The following is a 27,991-nucleotide window of genomic DNA, read 5'->3' as shown; positions in this document are numbered from 1 at the left end:
TGGCATAGTCTCCTATGTCATAGCCAAGAATCATCTATTATTATTTTTAAATATAAAGAATTTGAGTATTCTATATAATTTAATTCAAACATATAAACATTTTTCATTCATTTTCCTTCTAACACAAGTTTATCATCTAGGCTAATCATGCATTTGTTAGAAAGAAAATTTTATATCAAAGTCTTTATCATACAATTGACTAATGCTTAATAAATTATATTTTAAACCATCAACTAATAAAATATTTTCAATCATAAGGTGTTTAAAGTTTTTAATTGTACATGGTCCCACCACTTTCCTAGCTGTATTATCTCCTAATGTCACATTGCCTCCTAACCTAGCCTCTAGTGTGATGAACTGCTTCATATCACTAGTTATATGCCTCGAGCAGCGATGATCCAGGTACCACATATTCTTACTAGGCCTTTTATGAGAGCATCCCTACAATATCATTCAAAGGTTATTTTTGGGAACCCAAGTGAGTTTGAGTTCCACCTTATTCTTGAATGAATGAGATGCATGCATGTTATGTTGTGATGAATTCAATTTAGGCCTCCACACTAAATGTGTTATATGGTGAATAGTTTAAGTGCGGGTTATGTGTACTAACATGCCACAAGAGTAACACCTAACACCAAGAAATGAGTTTATTAACCTATATGTGTGATGGTGCCTATTTATAGGTTTATATGATGCATGTTGTGTTGAGGAGTTACACCATTAAAGGTGGTGGTTTATTGTTTTCTAGTGCAGTAATTTTTTCTTGTAGAAATTTATTTGCATGTTCATATCTTATTACTTCCACTTTTAATGCATGCTCACTACTATCTAATTGACACGCAAGTTCATCTAAATTCTTAAATGCTTTTTCTAGCTTTATATGTAATATTTTCAAGGAATTCTATACATCAGATAACTCAGTATGCTTCTTATTTAATGCATCAAACTCATCTAATAAATCCATATGATCGTTATCCAAAGTAGAGCACTTCATAATTAAACTATCATGCTCTTTTCGTAAAGTTAAAAAGTTAGTATAACATGCATTTTTTAAAACTTCTTATACAAATCATGAATATTTTTTGAGATAATAAGTAATTTATCATAGGAGAGTTGACATACCTCATCTTGATTAGATTGATCAAGATTATCATTAGCCATTTGACATAAATTTGTTACCTCCTCCTCTGCTTCTTCTTCAGATGATTCTAACGTAGAGTCGGTCGACCCAAAAGGCTTTTTATGTCTTTTGTTTGCCCCTTCGTACTTTGGTTTCTCTTCACCATTTTCTTTGATCGGGAGAGCCTATAGATTGGGGCAATTAGCTCATAGGTGTCCTGGCTTCCTGCACTCAAAGTAAATTATATTAGATAAAACTTTAGTAGATTTGTGACCTTTACCTTTGTTCCAGTTATTTTGATGATATTTTTGTTTTCTTTTTAGAAAGCTCTTGAACTGGCATGACATCAAGGCTATTTTGTTATATTCATCCATTGAAGAGTTATTACTGTCATAATCATTTTCTTTTAGTGCCACCATTCTCCTTTTTCTTTTCTCCTGTAACATTTTTCCTCTGACTTACCCCTTGCTCATATGTAATGAGTGATCCAAGCAAATTAACAATAGAATAAATATTTAAATCTTTTGATTCAATAATTGTAGTTATTTTTGCATCATAAAAGCTAGGCAGACAAAGTAGAACTTTATTAACTTTTTTAGAGTTTGGCAGTTCTCTACCTAGTGCATGCAAGGATGTTACTATCTGGGTGAACCTAGTGTACATTTCAGACACAATCTTGCTAGGTTTCATGTGAAAAAGTTTGTAGTCATGTAAAAGAATATTTAGCCTATATTGTTTCAGTTCACTAGTTCCATCATAGGTGATACATAACCTATCACAAATATTTTTTCTGGTAGTGCATGTAGAGACTCATATATAGTTTTTAGATTATAAAGCACAAAATAAATAATCCAATCAATTAGCATTCAATTATGCAAGTTCCTTATCCTCATTGCTTCATTCATCAAAGGGAATGTCAATTTTGACATCATTAATAATATGTGATTGAAGTGAGTGGCCAGTTTGAATCATATGCCAAATTCTATAGTTAATGGATTACAGAAATGTGGACATGTGAATTTTCCAAAAATCAAATGAGATGTTTTCAAATAAAGGTGGATGGGTTATTGAATAACCCTCCGTAGTGTTACGATTACCAAAATATTTCAATGATCATTTATCTTAAGGTTTTCTAAAATACTATTTTTGAGACCCCTCTTTGATACCACTTAAAAGTATGAGATGCACTAAGGGGGTGTGAATTGGTGCTTTTAAAATAATCATAAGTAGGAGTAATAATTTTTAAAAAATTTCAAAACACTTAGAAAAAAGAAAATTTAATTTTTGTATGTGGAAGCTAACCAATTAAATATGCCTTAAAAAATAATGATGATGAAATTCTAATTATCACGATATAATATAGATCTAAAAAATTTATCAAGCAAGTATAGCTAAGATGAATTGCAAAGAGTAAAATGTAGAAAGTAAAATCAGAATAAACACACTAGATTTTATAGTGATTCGGTCAAACCTTGACCTACGTCCACTCCCCAGAGTCCTCCACTCCGAGTATTGCATTAACACAAATTGACTCTTCTTTTGCTCCCTCAACGAGGTGGAGAAGCCCTTATAAGCCTCTCTTTGACCAACCTGGTGCAGTAGAGAACCAAAACTTCTTTTACAAGTAGAGAACCTTGGCTCAACCTTGACTCATTTTTCTCCCTCCTTGAGAAGGCAAAGAACCTCGACGATCGACTAAGAAGCCTCTCTCCCTAGAGAGCTCCCATAAGACTCACCAAGGCTACAGTAAGAGAAAGTGTGCAGCTAGCCCGGAGCAACCATGTGATTCCCCTCACACTCCTCCCTCACACTCAAGCTCACGTTCTCCTTCCACTCACAATCCTTGATTTTCTTCAAAAGCTCCTCTCAGAGTTCCTCCTTCAGTCAGGTTCCTCACTTCAATATTTTTAGAAAAATGTTAAAGGATTGCTTTTATAATAGGCTTCAAGAATTCCTTAAAATTCAAGTTAGCCATACTTGTTCATAAAGTACTATCCAAGTTCATATAGTATGATCAGTTCAAAACTAGTCCCGTCCAATAAGAATGAGAATGAACAGTTCAATAATTTTCAACACATCATACACTACAATTAAGAGATCGTCCAATATGATATATTATATTTCCTTTGTTTGTACGGGAGGAATCTTGGGATGATTAAAAGTCATCTCTGTTGATCATCCTGTACTACATACTTTGTACAGTACTGCTAGTTATTTTCAAACAATTCATCCAGTATGATATTAATATTGTACCATACAATTAAAACAAAAATCATGGTTCCGTCCTGTACGATCTATGGGATGACTGAAAGTCGTCTCTGTTCTTTATATAATACAGTTAGGATCCTACAGTATCAATTAGAAATCATTAATTAACCATAATTTGATTGCCTAATTATGGAGGTTTATTTTAACAAGATTTCAAATGATTGTATAATATGATTATAATCATACAGTACGGTGTATAGTATGAATAGTTCAAGAGTCGAAATTCAAAATCTTACTTAAATTAATCTGGCAGTTAGAGTTTTTAGAACGAAACAAATCGTACAATGCAATAAAAATCGTACCGTATGATTTGTTCACAGAAACTAAGCTTCCAATTAGTCGTTAAGCCTATTTCTCAGTCAACAGGTTGTACAATATGAATTAAAATCGTACAGTATGATTTGTTTAAAAAATTTATTTTTAAAAAATGAACTCCCCCTTGTGTGTGTGCATTGTCACCCTCTTTGCATACTCTTTTTTGTGGCCAGACTCAATGAAAAGTGAAAAAAATACAAATTATAGACTCTTGCATATCCTATTCTACCCAATCTTGAGTCTTCAATAGTCTTGAGTGGTGTGTATATTACTTGAAAAGTTAGTGCTCACAGACAAAAATAACATCTAAAATATTCAAGGAAGAAAGTAAGTATTCAATTAATAGTATTTGTCATCATCAAAATCACGGATTAGGGATCCTTGATTGCAACAGATAGCATTCTATTTCAATTATCCTAATTATTTTCTTATTTATCAATCAAGGAAATAAGTCACACTAGATTTTAAATTAGAGCATGACTAAGGAAATAATTAAATTATGAATGGGAGCAATTGAAAACAACATTAAACTTTGATAGAAATAGAGTTTATTTTGGTAAATCATACATTTCATCACACATAACAAGTCCAAAACAAAGAATTTAACCAGCCATGGAATGAAAATGCACAAAATAGTTTTCATTGATACAATCAAAATAAAATACAAAGAAGAGTTATGTAAGATGTCACCCGAAAGCACTTTCATATTACAATACAAACACTATTCACACTTCTGATCTTTCTCCTTAAGCACTCCCTCTTTACACACTCCACTAAGGCTCGCTCACTATATTGCTCAAGAAATTTGACCAAAAATCAATTTATACTAACTACATAAACTGACATTGGCATCATGGAATTGCAAAAGTTGGCTTTGTTGTGCTATAAATTGAGGTAGCACTACTATGATGTATGTGTTATGGCTTTGGTCTGACCCAACATAATGTTTCACCATTAAATCGTTCCAACTTCTTTGTTGCAACATCGTGGCGATTTGACACTGCAGTGCTGCCTTGGCACTACGATGTGGCATTTAAATTGGTGCTATAACACTCACAAGCATTGGGGCACTAAATTAATTCATATTTTATTGGTAGTATATTTATTGTAGCACTCAATTATGGGAGCCGAGATGCTGGTAGTGTGGTTGTACTTTTGGGATACGATGCCAAGGCACTGAATTAAATTGGAAAAACATGAGAATATAGGTGTTCCAGTGCTTTGTTCTAGTGTTTCAGGACCTAAGTGGTGCATGGAGCACGGCATCTCTTGATAAGTTAGCATCATGACATTGGATACTTTTCTATATTTTTAATTTTTTTACTAGAATTTCTTGCACAATAATAACCAAAACAAGAATTTTCACTACAAAACATATGCAAAAATTGTAACAGCAAATTTCACTAACAATAAGCATATCGAATAATCTGCATGTTATGATAATTGCATACGATGTGTACAAGGTGTAGGCTATTATGATATATAGAAATCTCTGGGTAGTGTCTTATCTACAAACCCAATCTGCCTTCTGAAAATTCCCCCGGGATCACACATCCAAAAAAAAAATGGAATTTTTCGGAGCCCACATGCATGCAAGAAGAAACAAAATGAATGAACAAATGAGCTAGATGAGACAATTAAGACTAATATTGATATGATTAAGAAGACTGATAATTTATATATAACTGATGAGAGACAGAGATAAATGAGATTGATGATAAATAAGACTAATTGATGAGACTAATGGCTGATAAGATTGATGATATATGAGATTGATTGATGAGAATGATGACTAATAAGATTGATGATAGATAAGGCTGATGATATATAGGACTGATTGATGAGAGTGATGATTGGTAAGATTGATGATAGATCATACTAATTGATGGGACTGATAACTGATAAGGTTGATGATAGATAAGACTGATGATAGATGAGAGTAATTGATTAAACTAATGACTGATAAGATCAATGATAAATAAGATTGATGGTAGATAAGACTGATGATTGATAAAACCAATGATATATAAGTTTGGATGAGACTAATGATTGATAATACAGATGATAGATAAGATCGATGATTGATGAGATATGATCAATAAGATCGATTACTATTGGATTGGCCCAAAGATATATATATATATATATATATATGATACAAGAGACATGAGATAAGATATACATGATACAAGATATATGATATATGATATGATTGATATGTTCAATTGATCGATGAAATTGATTGACTGATTGAACAATATAAGAGACATGACTAATGTACAACAAGACTATTATTATGTTGATATGAATACACATCATATGACTGAGAACACATGATATGTAACACTTTTGATAAGAAAAAATGACACGAAGGTACATGATTTATCACTATTTATTGGAATATGATTTTTGCATTTATATATTTCTATTTTTTGCATTGATTTTAGTCATAGATTTTGGTGACTAGTTGGGCTTTTATGCTCTATTTAATGTGTATTAAAGAGCTAATAAAGGGATTAACATTTATATACTAAATTTATTTTCTATGAGAATAATGATGATTTCAATTGTCATGCTTCAATATAATACAAGAATGGAAGAAAAATAATGTTTGAATATCCCGGTGAATTTTATGTCAGAATGGGTTTCATTGGCCAAAAAATTTACACTAAGGCTAGCGCAACACTTGCATATCATCATCTCTAGTACTATTTTACATATTTTTAGGTAAGATTAAAGAACCAGTAGAGTGAGATTGATTTGGGCGACAAGTTTAAGTTTTCTTTTTTTCTTCTGTTAGTTCTTCAGTTTATGGTCTTGATATATTTTAGTAATGAGTTACTTGGATTGAATATCATGATTATTATATATTTTATTTTTGGATTATGGACAGATTGTGTAAATATTGGATGAATAGCAACATATTTATATTTTATAGTACTTACATTATATGAGATGAAATTAGTAAGATCTGATCTATGATTAAGAAGATAAAAAAATATAATTCTTTTCAATTTAGATCTTGGGATAACATAAAGTGATATCAAAGTAAAGATTATTAGAGGAATTGAATTATAGTAAGAGCTGTATGATTAATTATGAGTGGTTTAAACATGGGATGATATCTTGCATAAATAAACATATATTGTATGCATAATTGAATATGTATTATATTTTAATTGATCAGGCAAAAGGATTATACTGGTGGAATATATGTATTTAAAGGAAAATGAAATTCTAACTGAACGAGATACATGAGTAGTTCAATTATACCTGAGGGTGTCCTAAAGTTTGTTGATATAATTGCACAGCTAGTTAGGTGAAAGCACCTATTTAAAGTAATTGTAATGTGTCTGATGTGGGAGAAGACATGCAAACATTAGAGAAAACCTAACCTTTTCAAGCATGAGTTTTTAAATATCATAGATTTAGAGTACTTTAGATATAGAATTTACTTCTTAAAACTATAGCTATTAATTTTCAATAGCACATCCTCTTTATTCAACCAATAACATATATTAAGTAGTTCATATAATAAGTACTAGAGTAACCTTAGGGTAATTCAGATCATCGTATGATCAATACTCTACTCATTACTTTATTATTTGATACAACATGTATACTTACATAGAACAAGATTTGCACCATAACATAGTAAGTAAATTAAAATATAAAGAAAAGTGCCTATCACCTTTGCAACTCCATATTTCGAGGAGAGGTCACTTTCATAATTACTTTCATTTTTATTTAGATATCTTTTCAAGTTAATAATAAGCCCACGTATTTGCCCCATCCATCTCCAAAGGTAAACTTCATAAGTGTTATGTTTTTTGGGGTTAGAAAAAATTATTTTGATATCATGAATAAGATTATATAGAGTATTATTTTTAATCAATAGATCATCTACTTTAACTTCAATATTTTTCCATTTCTAATCTTGAAAAACATAATTCATCATACTGTGGTATGCACACATATAATTTTTTAAACCAAAGGGCATTATGTTATAGTAATATAACCCATTATTTATGATGACGGTGATCTTCTCATAATAGATTAGATGCATTTTAATTTGGTGATACCTCAAGAAGGCATCTAAAAAGCTCATCACATGATAGTGAATTATATAATCGACTAAGGCATCAATACATGATAGCAAATAACTGTCTTTTTGGAAAGCCTAATTAGATTTGTGAAGTTAACACATATTTTTTTATTTTCTATTTGACTTATGCACCATCAACAAATTTGGAATTCACTCTATATATTGTAGGTATATAATGAATCGACCTCTAAGCTCTTTTACAGTTCTTCATAGATTTTCTCAGTTAACATGGTCACGACCAACCAAACTTTCTGCTTAAATGGTCTCATTTTCTTATCAATATTCAACCTAGTGGGCAACAACAATATTTATGCCTGGCACCTCATCTGTTGACTAGACAACTACATCCACATTTGCCTTGAGAGTTATGATCAACTCGACCCTTTGCTCTTTATCAAAATCAACATTTATTCAAAAGCTATGATTTTGTTTTTCTTCAAAGATTAATACTTCCCCAATAACTTTAGTTATATCTAACTCAAATCCTTTTTACATAGTTAGAAAATTTCTTCCCATTGCTTTTTGATAATACACCCAAGATTGTAGCAAGTTATCTCTTATTGTCACTACATGACCTCCTAGGAACTTCATGACAACATGGTATATAAAGATGATTGCTCAAAAATTTGTTTTAGTAATTGTTGACAAAAGATTGTATGATAGGTAGTTGTCAAATAGAGAATAATAAAGTTGGCATTGGTAGTATCCTCCTTTCTCCTTCTTTCTATGTGATTGGCAATACAATCATCCCTTCAATCTCCTTGCACTCTAAAGAGAAGACGGAAAATTGACACAAGGAGAGAAGCGCTAAGGTTCATCTTCTCATAAACACTCTTGAAAATAATGTTCACCGAGCTCTCTATATTTATGAGGATGCTTCTAATCTAGTAATTTGTGATAAGTGTTGTGAAGACCACTATGTCATTATAGGAGTTGCCATCACTAGCCAATTAGCTTAAGTAAAGGTAATAAGTTATACCTCAATAATATATGCTTTTGAGGTACTCCCTAAGTTCACCTCTCCCAACTAAAATTCATTTAAGGTTCACCTGATGAGAACCTTTTCTCCAGCTCCATAAAGTGTTGGAACCACCCCAACAATATAAATCGCTTGCACTAGGAACAGTTCATAATGGAATTCATCTACAGGCAACCTACCTTGCTTTTTTTTTTCCTGTACCAATTAGAACAAACTCTGAAAATTTATCTACCTTGATGAGGTCTTCACCATGTTGTAAAGGTGTCGGCACTCCTTGATGTCATTGTTGTAATCACGATGGTAGGCACAATCCTTCAACTATCACAAAGGTGACTTTCTGACTTCATAGTTGTCCATCTTATTTTCTTTATTTTGAACAGCCTCCTCAACTAACTTGGCCATTGAAACTCACAGTAAATCATACTTGATAATGGGCGAATTGTAGGCATTAATAGCCTCTCATGATGGCGATCTTCTGAGCGTTCATCATGTCTTACTCACCCCTCAAAGCGACTAGTTCTCCGATGATGTGGAACTCTCCTCTGGTCATGGTAAAATCTTCTCTACCCTGACTCTTGAGGAGATTTCTTTGGTTCCAAGGAAATTAATGGAATTGTCCTCCTAAGATGAATTCTCCTTCCTCCTGACCATCGCAATGGCTTTAATATCATCAATTTACTCCTCAGTATTGATGTGACTATTTTTGAGTTCTAGCAACTAGCCAAAGTTCACGACTGCTACAAACCATGTGCATACCTAAAAGGTCATTCATAGAGAACTTGAGTTAGAGCAAATTAAGCCACATGTGCTTTTAAGTCCTTCACATCTAACGCAACCTTTTGAAAAAAAAAGGTAACGAAACTCCTTAGTGGTTCTTACCTCATTCATAGTCAGCTCAAAAAATCTTTAGCAAATTTTATACCCTATAAATTGAGTCACTGACATCCTCTCGAACTCCCCAAAAAAAAAGGCAAATATGAGACCACCTCGAAGGAGATTCCTTAAAGATGGTTAAAAAAATATTATACACTTTAATGTATCATTTATATCAAGCATGCGAACCAACTCAAAACAACATGGTCAATAAGATCTTTTTTTTTTTTAATTAACTTGGCCTCAACAATTTCTCTCAAGGCATTAACTAGCTACAACTTTCTCACTTTCAGGGTAGTAAATGGCATCAGGGAATGGAGAAGTCAAGACTACCTCTTGACAGTCTCCTCACAACAAAATCAAATGATCTTTCTAGCAACTCCACTCTACGAATTATTCTTGAAATTCCCTCCGGTGCACCTTGAAGACATCATCTCCTCAAATTCAATAAACCTTCAAAAACTCCTATTTCTCAATATATTATTCTCCGTTCTTTCACTGTTACTCTACTTCACATAAAACTCTTCTAATTAATTTAGATAACGTTAATACTCTAGAGCTTAAATATATGATCATATACGAATAGTCAAAAGATTATTTTAAAATTTACCCCATTTAAAATACTTCGAAATACACAAAATATATCATGATATTCTTAATCATTTTTTCAAAACTTAAAACACATACTATAGAAAAAAACTCGCATTATACAGTACAAATATTTACAGCAAAAAGTTGCAACGTGGAAAAAAAAAAGAAAAAAAAAGGTTTAAAACGCAATTAAACTATTTCTCTAAAGATCTCAATAGTCAAACTCAACGCATTATACGCAATATTCTTAACTTGAACTATAAAATATAGCATCCTCAACTTCTCCCTCAATGGAACAAACAAAACATGTAACTGATAAATTTTCACCAAGTTCATAGAAGCAGAATGAAAAATATCTTACCACTATAACAATAAATAGCAAAGCATAAGAGCCGATTAAATAAAGTTTTATTAATCAACATATATGAGCATAACAATAAGTGAAAGATATCACCACTGAGAAAGTTTGTTCCTCATCCCAACCTATATTTGCCCAGCAACGCTCCGGATGAACATATTCCAAGGGTAAGCTTTGGTGAATAACAGAATGAAGAACTATACTGGCACCGTATGAATCAACATGTTAATTTCCAATGGCCATCAGGCTGCTCTGTTTCATTAGCTTTCGTCCATCGCATTGCCACCCTCAGTGCACCTTTGTGAATGAGCATCCTTGCTCTCATCATGTCTTGAATCTGGCTCTCCGCCAGATTCTGATGATCTCGTAACAGTGTCCTCCAAAGCTTCCAGGAAAGAGAGCACCGTGAAGTTGTCTGTAAAGGAGGTTCGAAAATTTTAAGCACAAACAGCTATGTTTCTCATCCATCCATTTCCTTCCTAGTAAATTATCAAAATTTATTAAAAAAAGGACTTGGGTTCTAATCAGTGGTGAAATCAAGGGTGACTAAGGGTTCGTTTGGGACAGCTTTCTTAATGCTTTCTAAAATAATGTTTTCGTTAAAAAAATTCTTGAATTGTAATTTTTTGTACTCAAAAGTTGTTTTAGAAAGCAATGAGAAAGCTGTCCCAAACGAAGTCTAAGATTTTGTTTGGAATAACTTTCGTATTGCTTTATAAAACAACTTTTGGGTACAAAAATTTATCAAAAAAAAAAAAATTGTACTGAAAAGTTGCTTCAGAAAGCAATAAGAAAGCTGTCACAAACAAAATCTAGTAATAGTTCTTGCTCGTCTAAATTAAAAAAATCTCATATAATATACAATTTGAAAATTTTACCCATAAATTATCTAGTAATCATGCATATTGTATAAGTTTAGCAACTCTAATTTAAAATACCAGCTTTGCCACTTCGAACATCACCAACATCATAACAAATCCCATTCTATGGATTTTCGGGTGTGCAAAAAAAGAAAAAGAAAAACACTTACATTTACTTGGGTTGATTCCAAATTGAGACAAATCTATCTGTCCAGTCCGAAGAACCTATTATCAAATTGCCGGTCAATCACATATCATTAAGCAAATGAATTAATTAAACTATAAGAGCTATAAAAGTAAATAAATATTATATGAATAAACTAATGAACTGCATATAAATATATTTTTCTTACATGACTAAATGAATCTACTTGCTGACGGAAAGGTGGACTCTGCAGCAAATCCATTAGTTCATGAGGACTCCATGAACCCTGATTCGAAGACAGAACAATGAGAATCTGCTAGTATTTAACCATGCAACTTGCAAAAACATATTCAGCAATACCTCAGGCAAGTATGAGGCTAAACTTTGTTCTAATGGCAATGATTCAATCAATGGCAAAAGAAGATCTGGCTTCAAAATATCTCCCAAACCGAAACCTACACGTAAGTGTAATTATGATGATTCAGTTTTATTTTTACAATCAAAATGACCAAATCTGCGGGTAGATGAGAAGTCTTACCTGCATCTGGATCTTCAATAGTATCAGCTGCGCCGATGGCAAAAAGTAGTTAGAATAGAATTAAGAATGGAGGAGCACAGGCACAAGGGAAAAATAGGACGATACCAGGTGTTTGGATATTTCTCAATATTCTTTGCAAATCTGCCAATTTTACAGGTCCAGCTGATGAGGTCACTTCACCAGTCAATTCCCCAGCCATGTTATGGTCAACCAAATTCCCAGCTCTATGCATAGGGGATACCAAAATTAGCATTCAAGCATAACTACTCCAAAAAAAAGACAAAGCATACTGAAAATTTGAAACATGAAATAAGCTTTTAATCAAATGGGGCAGATTAAATTTACATTCAATAGAAGACTATTGAAATCAGCAATGAAAATATTTTCCTTAATTGAAAAAATATACAAAATAACTCATCAGCAGCAGCCATCGTCACCATATCCCAAATATTTGGGGCTAGCTATCCTATTATCAAATTAAAAAACCATTTGGTGTTTCCAAATATTATTTCCAGGCGTTGCCTCCCTCCCACGCCCTCACGCACACCACACACATGACCAAACCCTGAAAAATGGAAAAAAACCTTGCAGCTTCTTGGGTGAGTGAATATTTTGCTGACACATAATTTAATAAAATATCTCTAAAAGGAAGCATACATAGGCGTTCCACTCTTACATATTAATGGAAATTATGCACTGTTTGTAAATAGTTGAATTCAAATATTAATTTTTTTAAAGACAGTTTATGAAATAAGTATATCAAATCAAGATAAAAACATTAAATATTCCTAATGATTCCTTTGATCTGGAATACTCAAATCCCCCAAATTCAACCACCTGAAAATAATATGTATCCAGCCTATTCAAGAGTATCTACTGTTCTTCGAAAAAATACAGTCAAACATAAAAAAAAAAGTTAGATGAGGCAATAAAACTTTTTTCAAAAAAATAGAACATAATGAAAAAATTGTTTTAGAGTGAAGTCTATGGCAATTGGGCATCAGGTCGTGTAAGCATCTCCTAGTTGGAAGTTTCAAGAAGTTATGCGATTTCCAGTATACCTTGATGAGATATCATCATCAGCTGTATCTTCAGAAATTTCTGACATGTGCATAGGAACTGAAGCTTCAGCCTCGTCTTCACCAATGATATCTTTAAAAAATTAGAAAGTAAATTAAAATTAGCAGAAACGCTGACAGAAATTCACACCAATGTAATAACAAAACGTACCTAAAGGCCGATTGATACAGGAATTGATTGAGTTGCATATTTGCATGTCTCCATCAGGTTTTGGCTCCTATGAGTAGTTCACATGTAAACTTTCAGTAAAGGAGTATGGCACTTTATTTTCAGCAAAACAAGCATAAGGAAAGCAAGTAATAAAACATAGTGGGGCAACTTCATATGTAACACCAAAATTTTTACTATTTATACCAACTATCCCAATTTACAAAATAATCACCCAAATTTCAAAATTCAAAGCAAAACTACCAACTTTCATTCTCAATATTTTACCAAATTCTTGATGATTTGATAACAAGTACAAGAGTTCGCTTTTTTTTAGTGATAATTTTGCAAATAGGTATGATTTCAATTCTATTCACATAAAAATCTCCCTAAAAAAAATTTACCTGCATCCAGAAGAAGAACTTCCTATTATCAGAGCTAAACTTCAAAATGAAAACTCTTTCAGAGGATTGCGCCACCTGAATAAGAAACAGGGATGGGAGTATTAAATAAACAAATTCATGCTGCAAGGAGGCGATTGACAGAACAAAATATAAAGGCTCATATAGAAAGAAATACCTTCTCAAATACAGCTTCATCTGGGAAGATGATCTGATCCTGTAGTACATAACATTAAGGAAGCAGTAGTTTCAACAGGAGAGAAGTACTAGGATAACAATAAAATGGATACCAGAAGAAAAAAATATTTAAATTACACGACAAATAAAGCAAATCCTGTTTCAAAAATTTTTAGGCAACCAAGTATGTGACCAAGGAGGCAAAAGGTGATAGCGACAAAGCATTCCCTTTAAGTATCGAGTCAAAGGTTTTTTTTTTTTAAGGATAAGAATCTATCAGATAAGCTTTATCAATGATAAATTATACACAAGGTCAGTTACGGACCAATAACTCTACGCTTGGAGCTAGGAAGCATATTCCCCATCATACATTCAACTTAATGAGCATACTGAGCTAGAGCTCAAATATGTGACCTTTATCCTAGGAACTAGATATCGTACTACTGAAGCTAGAGCTCATTGATGCATTAAAGAAGTGATTATGTATATAACTAACTCTGTTCATGACATTTTCCCCACTGAATTAATGCCAAATTTATGCAGCGTTAAAAATATTAAAATATGCAAAATTAAAGTATAGCAGAATTCTTTTATTCAACCAAAGTTAAAAGGGGCATATTTTATGATATAAGAGTAAATGACAATATGCATAAATTTGAAACTAACATTGAAGATCTGTTAGCTTTCTACTTAGTAGAATAACTATCTAAAAATACATAGGTTATAACTTATACTTAGTTCAAGTTTACAATTAATCAACAAGTTAATTTCAATTTCTTTAGTTTCCTCTAAAAACAGAGGTACCGGACGACTTACAAACAAATGTAAATAGCAAAGAAACAACTACTTGACAGATGTAGAGCAATTCATAAGGTGAAAAAATGGTAAATATAAGGAAAACATGCAAAAAATATTACAAATAAAAAAATAAAGTGTAAGAGAACGGATACATCTTCAACAGTGTTGTGTGTCCGATCAAGCCATTGAAAATGGACTAATCCTTCTTCACCCTATAATAAAAATTCAGTTACACTTCAAAAGCTAAGAGATTAAAAAATGAATGTAAATAATTTTCTCTAAGGGCTGTTTGGTTTACTGAAAAAAAAAAAAAACAAAGTATTCAAAATACAAAGGATTTAAAAATTTTGATGTTTGGTTTGATGAAAAAGGAATGCATAATAAAATTTTGGTGAATTCCTTTTTGACTTTGTAATTATTTTTTGATGTATTTAAAACTCGTCTGTTTCCAAATCTTTCTTTCTGCAGGTTGCTCCACTATTGCCGCTAGCCGTCGGCCACCACCCTTCACCACCTCTACCGTTGTTTGCCTCTTGTAACGGCACCACCAAAGCCATTGGCCACTGGTAGCCTCCATCAGACCGTCACCATCGCCAACACCGTTGTTCGGCTGTTGCCACCGTTAACCTTAGTCCGCTTGCCATTGTTACCACCCATTGAACATTGGCCATCATCATCGTTGGGTTTTATATTGCATTTATTTTATTTCAACTCAAGTAGAAAAAATAATTATCTGCATTTATTTTACATTCATCCAAACAGCTCCAAACATTTTAATACATTATATTCATTCTACATTGTATTTCATTTTGCTTTGAATTTCTTTTTCAGCAAACCAAAAAGCCCCTTACTCCTATACAAAGTTGGGTAATGTGGTAAGTAGGCATACCCTTCCAATTCTTACAAGCCCTTTGCGAGTATCAGGAATGACACGTGTTCCATTGAGAAGCATCTTACCAGCTCGAAACTCCAACATAATTTCCTATAAAATAAAATTCATTTCAATGAAAGATAAAACTTATAGGCCTTCAAGAAAAAAAATCAAACAAAGAGTGAAGCTTTTTGATGATTAAGTTCAGTCATATAGGAGTGGAATCCAAAAAATCAAACTTTCTTAGTCATTCCTATGAAACATGAGCACAAGAAATTGCAAGCCCAGCAAGAGCTCTAGACAAATGCCATAAAATTTATTGCCATATTTCCTTCTAACTATAATAAAATTATTATTATGTCCTTTTCATATACAAAACTTCAGCTATATAAATAATTTGAACTCTACATCCCTTTTTTTAAGATCAAAGTTTGAAGTTCAATTTCATAATAAAGATGGCCTGGAAGATATATTAGAGCGACTGTGCTTCGAAGGTTTAAAATATCCAATCTAACACATTCAAATTTTAAATTGATATCCATATAAACGCAAGGTAAGTAGTTAATCAAACTTCTTACAACCCAACATTTAACAATAGCTGAGCAACATTAAGTAGTAAGTCAAACTGTATACATCATCAAAATCCAGCCATTCTAGATAATAAATTGTTCCTTAAAAAACAATAACGAGCAGGATAGAAAATAAACATTTAGTTGCATACTTAATAATTTGCCTTTGAGCATTCCATGAAATACCAACACAAAATCAGCATTCGCTTTACACCAGACATTGGGGTTTTAAGGAGGACATGAGTTTCAATTATCATTTTTCCTTGGCAAAGGCAAGTTTCTGTACAGTGAATTTTTAAGCATGATTACCTACAGTGCTAGAAATACCATAACTCTGAACCGACTTTGATCAAATAAAATTTGTTTGGAAATTATCAATATTATTAACACTAAAAATGTTGAAAGTTAACAGGTTCGTCATACACATTTTCACATTTAAGTAGTGAAGCTAACTTATACTTGATACAGAATAATAGGAAGAAAATCCAGCTTACAGAGGAAAGCTAAAATCATAAAGTGTAATTACTTGAAGGCTACTTATCCGAAGATCTCATACTTAAGAAAATAGCTCTCCTTCCAAGTAAGGATGATCGAAATATTTTTTTATTAATATTGTATTTTTCACTATTGTTTCATTACTTTCTTCCCTAAGTGGTGTGGTCGACCACTACAACTCTTCGAGAAAAAGTTTGTATATTTTTACCATATTTTTCATAGCTCTTCATTTATTATTTATATCTCATGATTTAATGAAAATAATATGTTTGATCTCTAGCAGAGCTTGTGTTACAAGATTTTACTGCACTTCCATCTTTTGAATTGATTTACAAATGAACTACAGTAAATTTTATAAACCCTAACACATCTCTATCCATCCCTAAACTTATTCTTCTACATCCCCACCACTTTCCCAAAGCCTTTTAAACCATCTCAATCCTCATAAAAATTGAGCTATACACCTTCCACAAAACCCTAACTCCTAATATCCACCTATAGTGACCAATCCACATAACAAAATCTTAACTTATTAGCTGCAAATACAATTAACATAAAATTATCTCTATTAGTTCGCTAACTTCCCAAACCACTAATTTGGAGGTCCTCGCATTTTTTCCATTAAAAAAAAAAAACTTGGCCAACTATTGCCAAAAAGTTTTAAAAAGAAATCCATAAAAAAAAAAAAAAATCCTAAAATAATCAAACCTTTTATTTTGACCTTCTGTCAACCTTACCCATCCACCAACTCCCTTGAAATGCATTAAACACATCATCAATACTTCCAATGCTAATACTTATCAAGCTACAAATCAGCTCATTATTATTATCATCATCACCAGTAACAACTATAGCATTAGTCTTCTGAAAACGAATTTAAATTTGAATTAGACTCAAATTAATATTGACTCAATTTCAAGACGATATGTATGATATCCCTAGTGTTGTCACTGACCACTAATCAAGATTGAAGGATAAACTTCCTAACCTAACTACCCAAGCCAATTAAAATCTAAAAATGCTGCCCCCAGTCCTTTGGGTATTCCAACCAAGTGGACACTTTAGGTATAAGAAGAAGGCCCAAGGCAATAGAATGAAGGAAAACATAATTATGTAAACAAAAAAACCCTGAAGACTTGCTGCTAGAGTGTTGAATAAAATTGAAAAAGCATTTATAAATTTAAGCAAATTTTTTATTGGAAAACCATTTATCTTCCTTTCCATAGAATTTTCCGTTTTACTTGTCTGTCCTTGCTAGAAACTTTAAATCCTCGCTGAATTTCCTCAAAACAGTGAGCAATTTCACTATTTCCATGTTTTCATGTGAAGAGGACAACACTTGTAAGGTATTGGAAATAATCTAGGAGATGAAAACTAAATTTGTAAAACCCGAAAATGTCAATTTTAGACATCGCGCGCTTTTTGATGCACCGTGATGAAATTTAAGTTGATTTTCAAAGTTGTCGAATTTCAACGAATTTAATTTTATAAAATTATACATAAAATTTCGAGCAAAATGATATAAAAGACATATAGTGAATTTCGCTTAATTTGGAAGTTAAAAATTAAATAAGTTCCATTATGACTAAAATGCCCTTATTAATATTAAAGCGAAAATGAGTCTTGAAAGGGGTATTTAGGACATTAAGCAATTTAACATAACCATTCCTTCTTAAGGGGACCAAAACTCATTCAGTCCCCATTTGTATTTTTTGTTTTTGGCTGAACGCAAGGAGAGGCGGACAGAAGGAGGGCGGTGGGAGCTACGCGACGGTATTGCTAGGGCGATTTTCCGGTGAGGTCCTTGGAGGGAAATTGTAGGGGAAAGCCTAAGGAGCACTAAGATATGTTTCTAAACCTAGAAATCTTTATCTTTTCAATAATTTTTGAAAAGAAAAATCTAGGGTTTGTTCAAAACTAAATATTTTTTAAGAAGTTTGATAGTGAAGGTTTAGGAGATGATCTTAAGCATGGAAATGAGATTTTTTTCTCCAAAGTTTTTGGATTTTGAAAATTAGGGTTTTTTCCGATTTTCGCCTTCTTTCAAAAAGTTTTTGTAAGAATGCTTCCTAATGACATTAGAAAGCCTCTATTGAAAGCTAATGTGATTTTTATGAGAAATTTCAAGTTTCACAAATTAGGGCTTTTCCCTAATCATGAAAACCCTTAAGTGTTATGGTTCCAAATAGACTTAGGAAGGATTTGAGAGGTGAAATTTAGGGTTTTTACACAAAATGCTATTTTTTTGTAATTTTAATTTAGATTAATTCAAAAATTAATTGCATTTTAATTAATTATTAGGTGTATGGGAGGTTTTCTTATGCATATGTTATGAAATGGACTAAAGGAGGGTTCTCAAAAGCTAAGGTTTTGATGAAATCCAAAATTTCGAAAAATTAGAAGTAAGATTAATTAGAATTGGGAAAGGGTTAAATTAGGAAGTTTAAGAAAAACTTATGGGTAGGTTCTTTATTCTCATGATTTAGGGATTAAGAAAGTTTATGTGGAAGCATGTAACATTTAAGCATTGTGTTATGTTTCTTTTAGATATTAGACGTGGTAGAGGGAAGAACAATAGGGCAATCGGCAAATCACACACCGAGGTGAGTAAACATATTTATATATTACGATAATTATATCATTTCATATTTTCATTTAATTGTTATTGCAATTTATTCATTTTACTGCATTTTAAATGATTCAATATTTCATCTCTCGCACATTAAGTGATTCATTATATTCATGCATAAGCCCTATGATAAAGCATAGTATTATAATATATGAATATGATATGATTGATATATTGAATGATTGCATGTGCACGCTGAAATGGAGCTCCCCCTCTTATGGTACTAGCTGGGGACTGATGTAAAACGATCATGCAAAGATGAATTACTTGAAGAGTTTGCACGCTTAAGTGTTAGAAGCCATAATAATCATATCTTTACAATGAATTTTCTAACGACAAAAGAAAACACTAAGAGTAGTAAAATAAGCTTAGGCTAAATCACATGCGTGGAAGTTAAGATTGCAAACTAGTCAATTAATGTGACGTTGCATACATGATTGGTTTTCAACCATAAATCTCAATGCTAACAATAAGACTAGTCACTACGAGGAGATCCCTCACTCAACTCTTCTAAGTACTAGGCTTTAGCGGGGAAGCATTAACGTGACCGTCATGAATCTACTAAGACCACAATTGAGACGCAACTTCAAAGATAAAAGAGTCGGGGAAAGAGTTTACCCAAAGACCAGAAGATATGATGTTCCGGTGGCTGTAGGAGGGCTTAGAAGGAAGTACGTGACACTTGAGAACCTCCCCGAAGGTGCGATCAGCAATGTGAAACGTCAGGACAGCGTTTGAAGGCCTTCCACTTGGCTGGACAGCAGAAAACATGTGCAGATTTTCCTGGACAGAAAATTGCACCTTTGGGAGAACTTGGACAGCAATCTAGACTTGTGAAGAACTCTTGGACAGCACGTTCTCAGTCTTCAGAATTCTGGACAGCAGCTCTTCTCAGGAAACCAAGCTTTTGTTGATCCGTTGGAAGGGGAGCTAAAGGTGCATGGGATCCAGAACTTCTCCCAAGGGTGTCTCATATTTGGGGAATTAATTCTCGGAGCTAGGGGAGAGGTAGGCGGGTAGAAAGAGGGGAGTTATTGCTTGCCTAATCAGTGGTTTTAATTTGGAAAGGGAATTAAGTGGGTGAGGAATTAGTAAAATCTGAAGTTAATTTGGATTTCCTAAGGAGAAAGAGAGGGATTAATTTTGAATTTCAAATTAATCCACAATTAAGGCTAGGGGCGACAGTTTTGGAGAGAGTTATGGGAGGTATTAAATGGGCTTTAAGTGTAATTGGAGAGAGAAAGACAAGGGGAAGGGGGGCCGGCCAGGAATTGGGGGTTTTCGACGGTATGGGGAGAGAGGGGAGAAAAATGAAAAATAAAACAAGTACAAGGAATTACGAACTCACAAAGAGAACGTAAAGCCGCGAACCTTAGAATCCTCCAAATGTTGACGGGTAATACTTTCACCCACCCAGGGTTTCTTCTCAAGAACTCACTAAGAGATCGAAGAAAGCTGAATTTCATTTCAATAATCATCATCCCCTCTCCAAGAGGAGGGAGAAGGCTTAAATAGCCAAATACATGAAGGAAAATAAAAAGACACAATTGCCCCTAGAGCAAACATAAGACAAAGCCCTCAAGTGAGGGTAGAAAGGGAAAAAAGAACAATAATAAATCAAATACATAAAATATATCAAAATAATTAGACACGATCGTAGCCGTTGATCTTCGATGTCCTCATCAGGGACGCTGTAATCGTGCACGTTAAAATGATAAAGGTTATGAAAAAATGATATGGTAAAAGAGTACCTTTATTGGTACTAGTAGGTGACTCATGTGACGGTTGTACTATATATGAAATGAGAAAGTTACGCATACTGATATGATGAATGTAAAATGAATATGGAATGATTGAATTTACGATTTATGCATATATTTAAATGATATGTTTATAGGAAATCAAATTTATGATATGTTAAAATGAAAAATGACATCTAGCATATTACTTATACTGCCTTGAATTACTTAGTTTAAAGGTACGTGTTACTCGTTAAGTTTTGGCTATTTGTTGTTGTTGTTCTAACTTTTATTTCAGGTAAGTTTAAGATAATCTAATGAGTAGAAGAGGCAAAAATGTCTACCGTAGACGTGAGCCTCAAGAAGAAAGGTATTTAAGTTTTTTTTTTCTATCAGTTTATGTTTTTGATGATTAGTGGCTCTTTCAATGAACTAGAAATAGATTTAGAATATGATTTCACCGTCCGACCAGCTGTTCCCGCCTTGCGTGTGCGAGCTTACCGGGCCGGGTCATGACAAAATTGAAGTTGAAAGGGATGGATCCGGTGCTTGTTGGATTGTCATGGGGAAGCTGCTGGAGGGATTGTGGCTATAGGTGTGAAGACAATGCTTACTAAGGGAGTTTAACTACTTCAAAGTGGCCGATGAAAAACAAGGGAGAGGAGAAGAGAGTGGAATGACAGCATAAAATGGAAAACAAAAAAAAAGATTTTGGGAGATTAAAATCTTTTTTTGATCCAAACTAATTCCCGCAAAATAGATTCCTTGATCCCTATTTATTGAGTTAAGGTTAGCAGTGATAACATGCGATTCAAACCTTATTTAAATGGATAAAGAATACTGGGAAAAACTCTCACTAAAATTAACCAATTAACCCTAAATTCTAGGCATGAATGGTGGAAATAACTTATACAATTCAAAGAAAACATAATTTCATTAAAAAAATAAACCTAAAATTTTGTCAATATTAAGACTCCTAATATTTAGAAATGAATACTTATCACTTAAGATGTAGATCGAGGATTCAAATAATACTATTGTCGAGCATTTGTTTCGATGGGCCCAAACTTGGGGGTTGTTTAGACTTATAATTTATTCCATCTAAAATTATTTATATCAACAATTGATGCATCAAAATGTGCATACAAGTTGAAAAGTGTTAATCAATCATAGATCTCATAGATCCTTGGGCTAATTGGGTTTATCTTGTAGTGGGAGAGATCTAGGAGATCTTCTAAAGGAGTTGGAGATTTCCTCCAAAATTAGTAACTCCCCAACAATATTTTCTTATTGCATAAAGCTCATGACTCACTTTTTCAATTAGTCAACCAACCATAACTCTAGAAGTTATTTAATCATCTATATCCCCGTTTTTCTAAACAATAAATCCAAAATTTAAAAAATTATTACACTCAAGTCCTATCTAAACTTCGAGTAAAATCGGTTGAAAAATAATAATAGCGCACTTGATAAAATAGCTATCATATATTCAATCTTTGTACTACTAATCACAAGCCTTTAATCTTCTAGGCATTTTTTTTTTTCATTTCTCTAAGTTTTCATTTATTTCAACAACAATTAGAACTACATCCGTAAAAGACATTAAGATATCTCACTTTGTATAAGCTTTATAAGCATCCTCATAGATAATAAAATATATACATACTTAATGGTGATCCTTGATATGAGAAACCCATTCATTCCATAACTACTTCTAATGAAGGACAATGCTCATCATATTACTTACCAAGCTAACATAAGCCAAAAATAAACTTAACTCCAAAACACCCTAATGATGATATCAAATTTGTTCTTACTCAAGAATATGCTTTTAATGTGTTCAAATGCTTTTATTTCTTATTGCAACTTTTTTCTTTTGGTGTGCATATGGGGTGTGTCCTAACTCACAATTAAAGTTACACCATATCATCAAAGAAAATGTCCTTTTCAAAATACCTAGTGACTGGGATGGAGGGATTCAAATAGTGGTGAAGGTCCATATTTTAAATTTCTCACAAACTTTTAATGAAATATGCACAAAGGAACAAAATAAGAAAAATACAAAACATAGCTCGCGCTATAGCGCACGGCATGGCAGCGCAGCGCACCTACAGCGCAATGTTCATGGCGCGGCGCAGGTGTTCCAAATAGTGCGCGCTATTTGCGCCACATGTGCGCCATTGCGCATAGCACAAGGCGCAAAATAGCGCGCCAAATTGTGTTTAATAATTTTTAGTATACTTATGAATATTTTTTATATTTATTTGTTTTAATGTTTAAATAATATATTTTATATTTTAAGATAGATGAAACCTTTGTTCGCTACCCTAATTTCACGAAAGGAAATTTTCGCTCTCTGCTTCCGCCGAATCCAATCGCCGCTTCCGCCGTTTGCTACTTCTGCCGAATACATCCTACAGGCTTCTCCGCAGACTCTAGTCGGTGTTTCCGCCGAATTCGTCCGAAGACTTATTCGGTGCTTCCGCCAAATACGTCCTGCATAGTCTTTTTTTCCGCCAAATCCAATCCTGTTCTTCGTCTGCTTCCGCCGAATTCGTCCCTCAGAGGTATGATTCCCTCAAATAGACTTTAGTAAGCTCATGGAAATGAGGCAAAGATATCTCGAGAACCAACAAGCTTATGGGAACCATTATTATATAAAATAGACTTTACCAGTCTAATGCGGGATGCATTTTCATTGACTTAATAAATCCAAGGGCAAACCATGATTCTCTTTAATTCACAGAAACCTTTAGATAGAGCTAATCATGAGGATTTGACAACCTCTTGCAATTGGGTTATCTTTTGAAATTTTCGTTCCAAACAAGGCTCGATTTAATCCCAAAAGCTAAATGACAACCATGAAACATAATTGCTCATGATGGCTCATTTGAAAAATTAGTTCTTGATTGCAGGCTTCTAGCATTCCACAGCTTTGTTTTTCTGTCATGAGAATATTATTCTTGACTGCCAACAGACACCGTACTTGCATGAAGTATTAGGAATGAGTAAATTCTGTTTTGTTGATCCATGTGAATTAATGGTTTGAACAGCAAAGGTACTTGAAAGCGAAGGTGAGGTAACATCAATATTTGTAGTCTATGCCCTTTGTCTTTAAAAATTTATTGAAAAGATTTGTTACTTAGATATTTTTAGTGTCCTATGCAACTTCTCAAATCTCATTATCTATATTATTTTATAATTTCTGTACAATCCCTTTATTTCAAGCAGCAAATTCTCCATTCCATATGATGATAATTAGTTGAAATTTGGGGCTTATTGGAGATAAATCAGCCATGTGAATTCATACCCTAAAATTATTCCTAACAAGGATTAGAAAGAAGAAAGAAAGCTTAAGACAACAATAAAAATACAAAGTGTAATTTACTAAATGTAGAAAAAGAAAGAAATTAAGATGTAGATTATATTTAATGGTTTGATTACTATTGGAAGACTTGCTTGTTGACATGTCCAATATTGGACTAACCTTTGATGAAAAGAACTAATTATTAGAGGTGATAGAATTAAAACCATTCATACATGCTCAGCATGGAAATGACTCCTTTCGGCAAAAACTCAAATTAATCTGTGGATCATGAAACTGCTTATGAGAGAAATTCCTCATCCATAGAAGTTTCCTTTTTTTTATTATACATTTCCTTTTTCATATATGTTCCCTTTCTCTTTCTGTGTACAATATATAAAACCACACATTGCTTGTAATTAGGATTAAGTGAGATCAATACATTTCTCTCAAATTTTCTCACATTGTATCGTAAGCCAATTTTTTTTTTTTGTTTCTTTCCGTATGTCAAACTTCATCGTTATTGCCTATTGCATCTCAGCCTTTATCAACTAATCTATCTTGTCATCTTAAGTCTTCATCGCCTAACACATCTCGTCATCGATTTTTGCTCGACATTAACCTCTACTCATTGTCAATCTCTCATCAACCCCTGATCGCATCACTCTCTGCTCATCAACTTCTTGCTATTGCTACTTGAGTTTCTCTCCCTCCCATCTTTGATTTTCAACAGTCACAACCCTCCTATATTCTCTTATGCTTCAATCATTATCTCTTGACAAAATCCGCATGTCCAGTTATCGAGCCCTAATCTAAGGTGACAATATATACTCCAAATAACCATTATAGAGAGGTTATCTCTGAAGAACTAATACCCCATCAAACATTTAGATATCTTCAAAAAGTCTAGGACAGATAAAAACTAAATGAAAAGCAATTAAATTTTCCCCAATTAGTTCAAACTTTTCTCAGAAGGAAAAGAAAAACTTGATCACTTGGTTGGATGCTGATCCAAAGCATGAATACCCAGGTTTTCATGCTTGCGATGAGGAAGATTCCATAATAATATCCTAGCTATAGAATTCAAGGACTTCAAAAACTAGTGACCATCTCTATTATTAGAGCTGAGAAGAGGCAAGAAATGAGCTATGCTTAAGCCTACGGCCTAATAGACATATGTTTTTGTGAAGGATGGGGGAAGGAACCACATAACCAGCATAAAACAACCATTGAGCATCAAGAGTAAGAAAGAAAGACTGCTTAAAACTCCAAATTGAGATAACAAAGAGTCAAATACAATATCTAGTATAGCTACAACAAAAGTTAGGACACACTAAGGAAACATATTTGAAATTGAATGGCAAACCAAATAGGGCAATTAAGGAATGAGGACATTATGGTGGATGACAAAGAAATCAAAGCTAAGCTCATGCAAGAACGACCCAAAAAAATTCAAAGGCAAGCTATTAGAGAGAATTTAATAAAGAGGAGATTGCAAGGCTCAACGAAGTACTGGAGATGTTAAAAAAGGCCAACATCAAGTAGTGCATGTTCTTTAACACTCTCAAGTTTATCCTTAAATGTAGACTAAAAGCCTAAAAAAATGTCATCAATAACACTTAGATCATGAATTTCAATGCTACATCAAATGATACATTCCTCATCAAAGTTAGCACATAAACTTCTTGTCAGAGTAATAAAAAAAATTGTTACTGATGGCTCTCTTACAAGAATAATACGCTTAAGGAACATCTGAATTAATCAACCATTTGTTCTAACAAGAGTTCTTCATGTTCTTAAAATTTCTACTAACCTATTGTCCATTCAAAAACTTACCCATGATATGAATTGCAAAGTAACCTTTTTTTTCACTTACTGTGTATTTCAATATCAACAGATGGATAAAATTTGGATTTTCAAAAAAAAAAAATCTACTTCCTTGAAACATAAAGTTATTCTAAGTCTGTCAAGAATGATCTACCTTTGTCTTTCCTTTCCTTCAAAAACCTTTCCTCCTAAAATAAAGATGCGATATAACTTTATCATTATTGTTTTGACAATCCTTCATTTGTAATCTTAAAAATTTTAGTTCCTTCCCTCTTTAAAGGAATTGATCATAAGACTTTCCATTGCGACATTTGGTAATTTACAAAACACAAATGTGTCTTTTCCAGTTAATAATGAGAAAAGATATATTCCTTCTTATTTGATTCATAGCAACATAAAGGGTTCTACAAGTCGTAATGTTGCAAGCACTAGGTGATTTGTTTATTTCATAGACGATTGCACTAGACTTCTCAAGATTTATCTACTTGGATCTAAATGTCAATCCTATTATCATAATATGATCCAAAACTAGAACCATCCTTCCTATTTTTCACAATATGATCCAAAACTAGTATGGGTGAAAATTATAAAATTTTGATTTGAAATGCCAAGGATTACTTCAGCCAAGTTATTTTAGAAAGAAGGGAATAATTCATGAGTCTTAATGCATTAATATTGCCCAAGAAAATAAGGTTGCATAAAGGAAAAATGAAAACTTACTAGCAATAACTAGAATCTAGTTATTTAAACAAAATGTTCCAAAATGATAGAGAGAAATCATCCTTACAATTATGAATATCATAAATAGGTTACCTTCAAAAGTTTTGGAATTCTAATAACCAATGGAAGTACACTCTATTTTATCCTAATCTAAGCACTACAAATAAACTTATACCATGAATCTTTAGTTGTACAACCTTTGTGCATGTTCATAGTAAAAATATAAGGAAACTAGGCCCAATAGCAATCAAGTGTATCTTGGTGAAGTCAACACAAAAGAGATAAAAGAAGTTGGCATCAACTAACCAAAAATTTTTATTTCTGCTGATGCCACTTTTGAATAAGAAAAATATTTCTTTACTCAGCCTTATATCTTCAGTGAAAGTTATACCATGGATGTTAAGGATAGAGACTTTATTAGATCAATCTTCTTCACCTGCACCTTCATCAACTCCAGTCAAAACGCCTACTAAAAAAAATAGTCCACAAACCTATGTTGCACCAATACGGATACGGCGACACGGATACGACACGATACGGATACGGGACACGTCAATTCTTAAAAATATAGGATACGGGTACGGCGCGGACACGGTATCATAATTTATAAATCATACATAAAAATTAAGAAAGCAATCAAAGCATAATATTTGAAATTACAAAAAAAAAATGACAACAACATCATTTGTAGCCTTGTAGCTTATAATATCAAAATATAAGCATTAAATGTCTAGTGCAACAACAAAAGCATAAATATAAATTGTCTAGCACATAAAGTTTCAACTATTCAATAGAAGGAATGAAATGATTAGCTTCTTCAGTGGTTTGTCTTTGAACTTCTATATCATCTTCAATAAATATCATAGCTTTTAATTCAGGCTCATCAAGTGAAAGATTAGTAATTTCTAATATTTTCATATCATCAAGAGACTCAAATCCATCTCGGAAATGAGAGAACTTTGCTCACAGCCGCGGAAGTAAATACAACGCATCTTTTTTTTCCGGATTTCTTTTTGTTTTTCAACGGACACGTGTATCGGATACGCGTGTCCTTTTGAAAATAAATACTATTTTAATTGGAT

The 27,991-nt window shown here is 32.9% G+C and overlaps 1 protein-coding gene across 2 annotated transcripts in view; it reads right to left on the bottom strand.

Annotated features, from left to right (window-relative positions):
- Nucleotides 1-10,519: 10,519 nt before the first annotated feature.
- LOC110098922 (26S proteasome regulatory subunit RPN13) overlaps nt 10,520-27,991 on the bottom strand; it is a 40,931-nt gene continuing 23,459 nt past the window's right edge. For both annotated transcript variants that reach the window (XM_020825873.2, XM_028700565.1), the window contains 12 exons: nt 15,645-15,737; nt 14,908-14,967; nt 13,959-13,997; nt 13,784-13,858; nt 13,383-13,449; nt 13,214-13,304; nt 12,258-12,376; nt 12,153-12,179; nt 11,975-12,069; nt 11,823-11,900; nt 11,640-11,694; nt 10,520-11,024 (listed from right to left, as the gene is read on the bottom strand). In XM_020825873.2, coding sequence (XP_020681532.1) covers nt 10,870-11,024; nt 11,640-11,694; nt 11,823-11,900; nt 11,975-12,069; nt 12,153-12,179; nt 12,258-12,376; nt 13,214-13,304; nt 13,383-13,449; nt 13,784-13,858; nt 13,959-13,997; nt 14,908-14,967; nt 15,645-15,737 — 954 coding nt within the window. In that variant the 3' untranslated portion in view covers nt 10,520-10,869. The remainder of the gene's footprint in view (nt 11,025-11,639; nt 11,695-11,822; nt 11,901-11,974; nt 12,070-12,152; nt 12,180-12,257; nt 12,377-13,213; nt 13,305-13,382; nt 13,450-13,783; nt 13,859-13,958; nt 13,998-14,907; nt 14,968-15,644; nt 15,738-27,991) is intronic.

Source organism: Dendrobium catenatum, unplaced genomic scaffold (genome assembly GCF_001605985.2).
Source record: "Dendrobium catenatum unplaced genomic scaffold, ASM160598v2 fragScaff_scaffold_1557, whole genome shotgun sequence".
NCBI classification, from domain to species: Eukaryota; Viridiplantae; Streptophyta; class Magnoliopsida; order Asparagales; family Orchidaceae; genus Dendrobium; species Dendrobium catenatum.
Note: the sequence above shows the minus strand (reverse complement) of the source record. Positions and strands in the feature narration are given on the sequence as shown.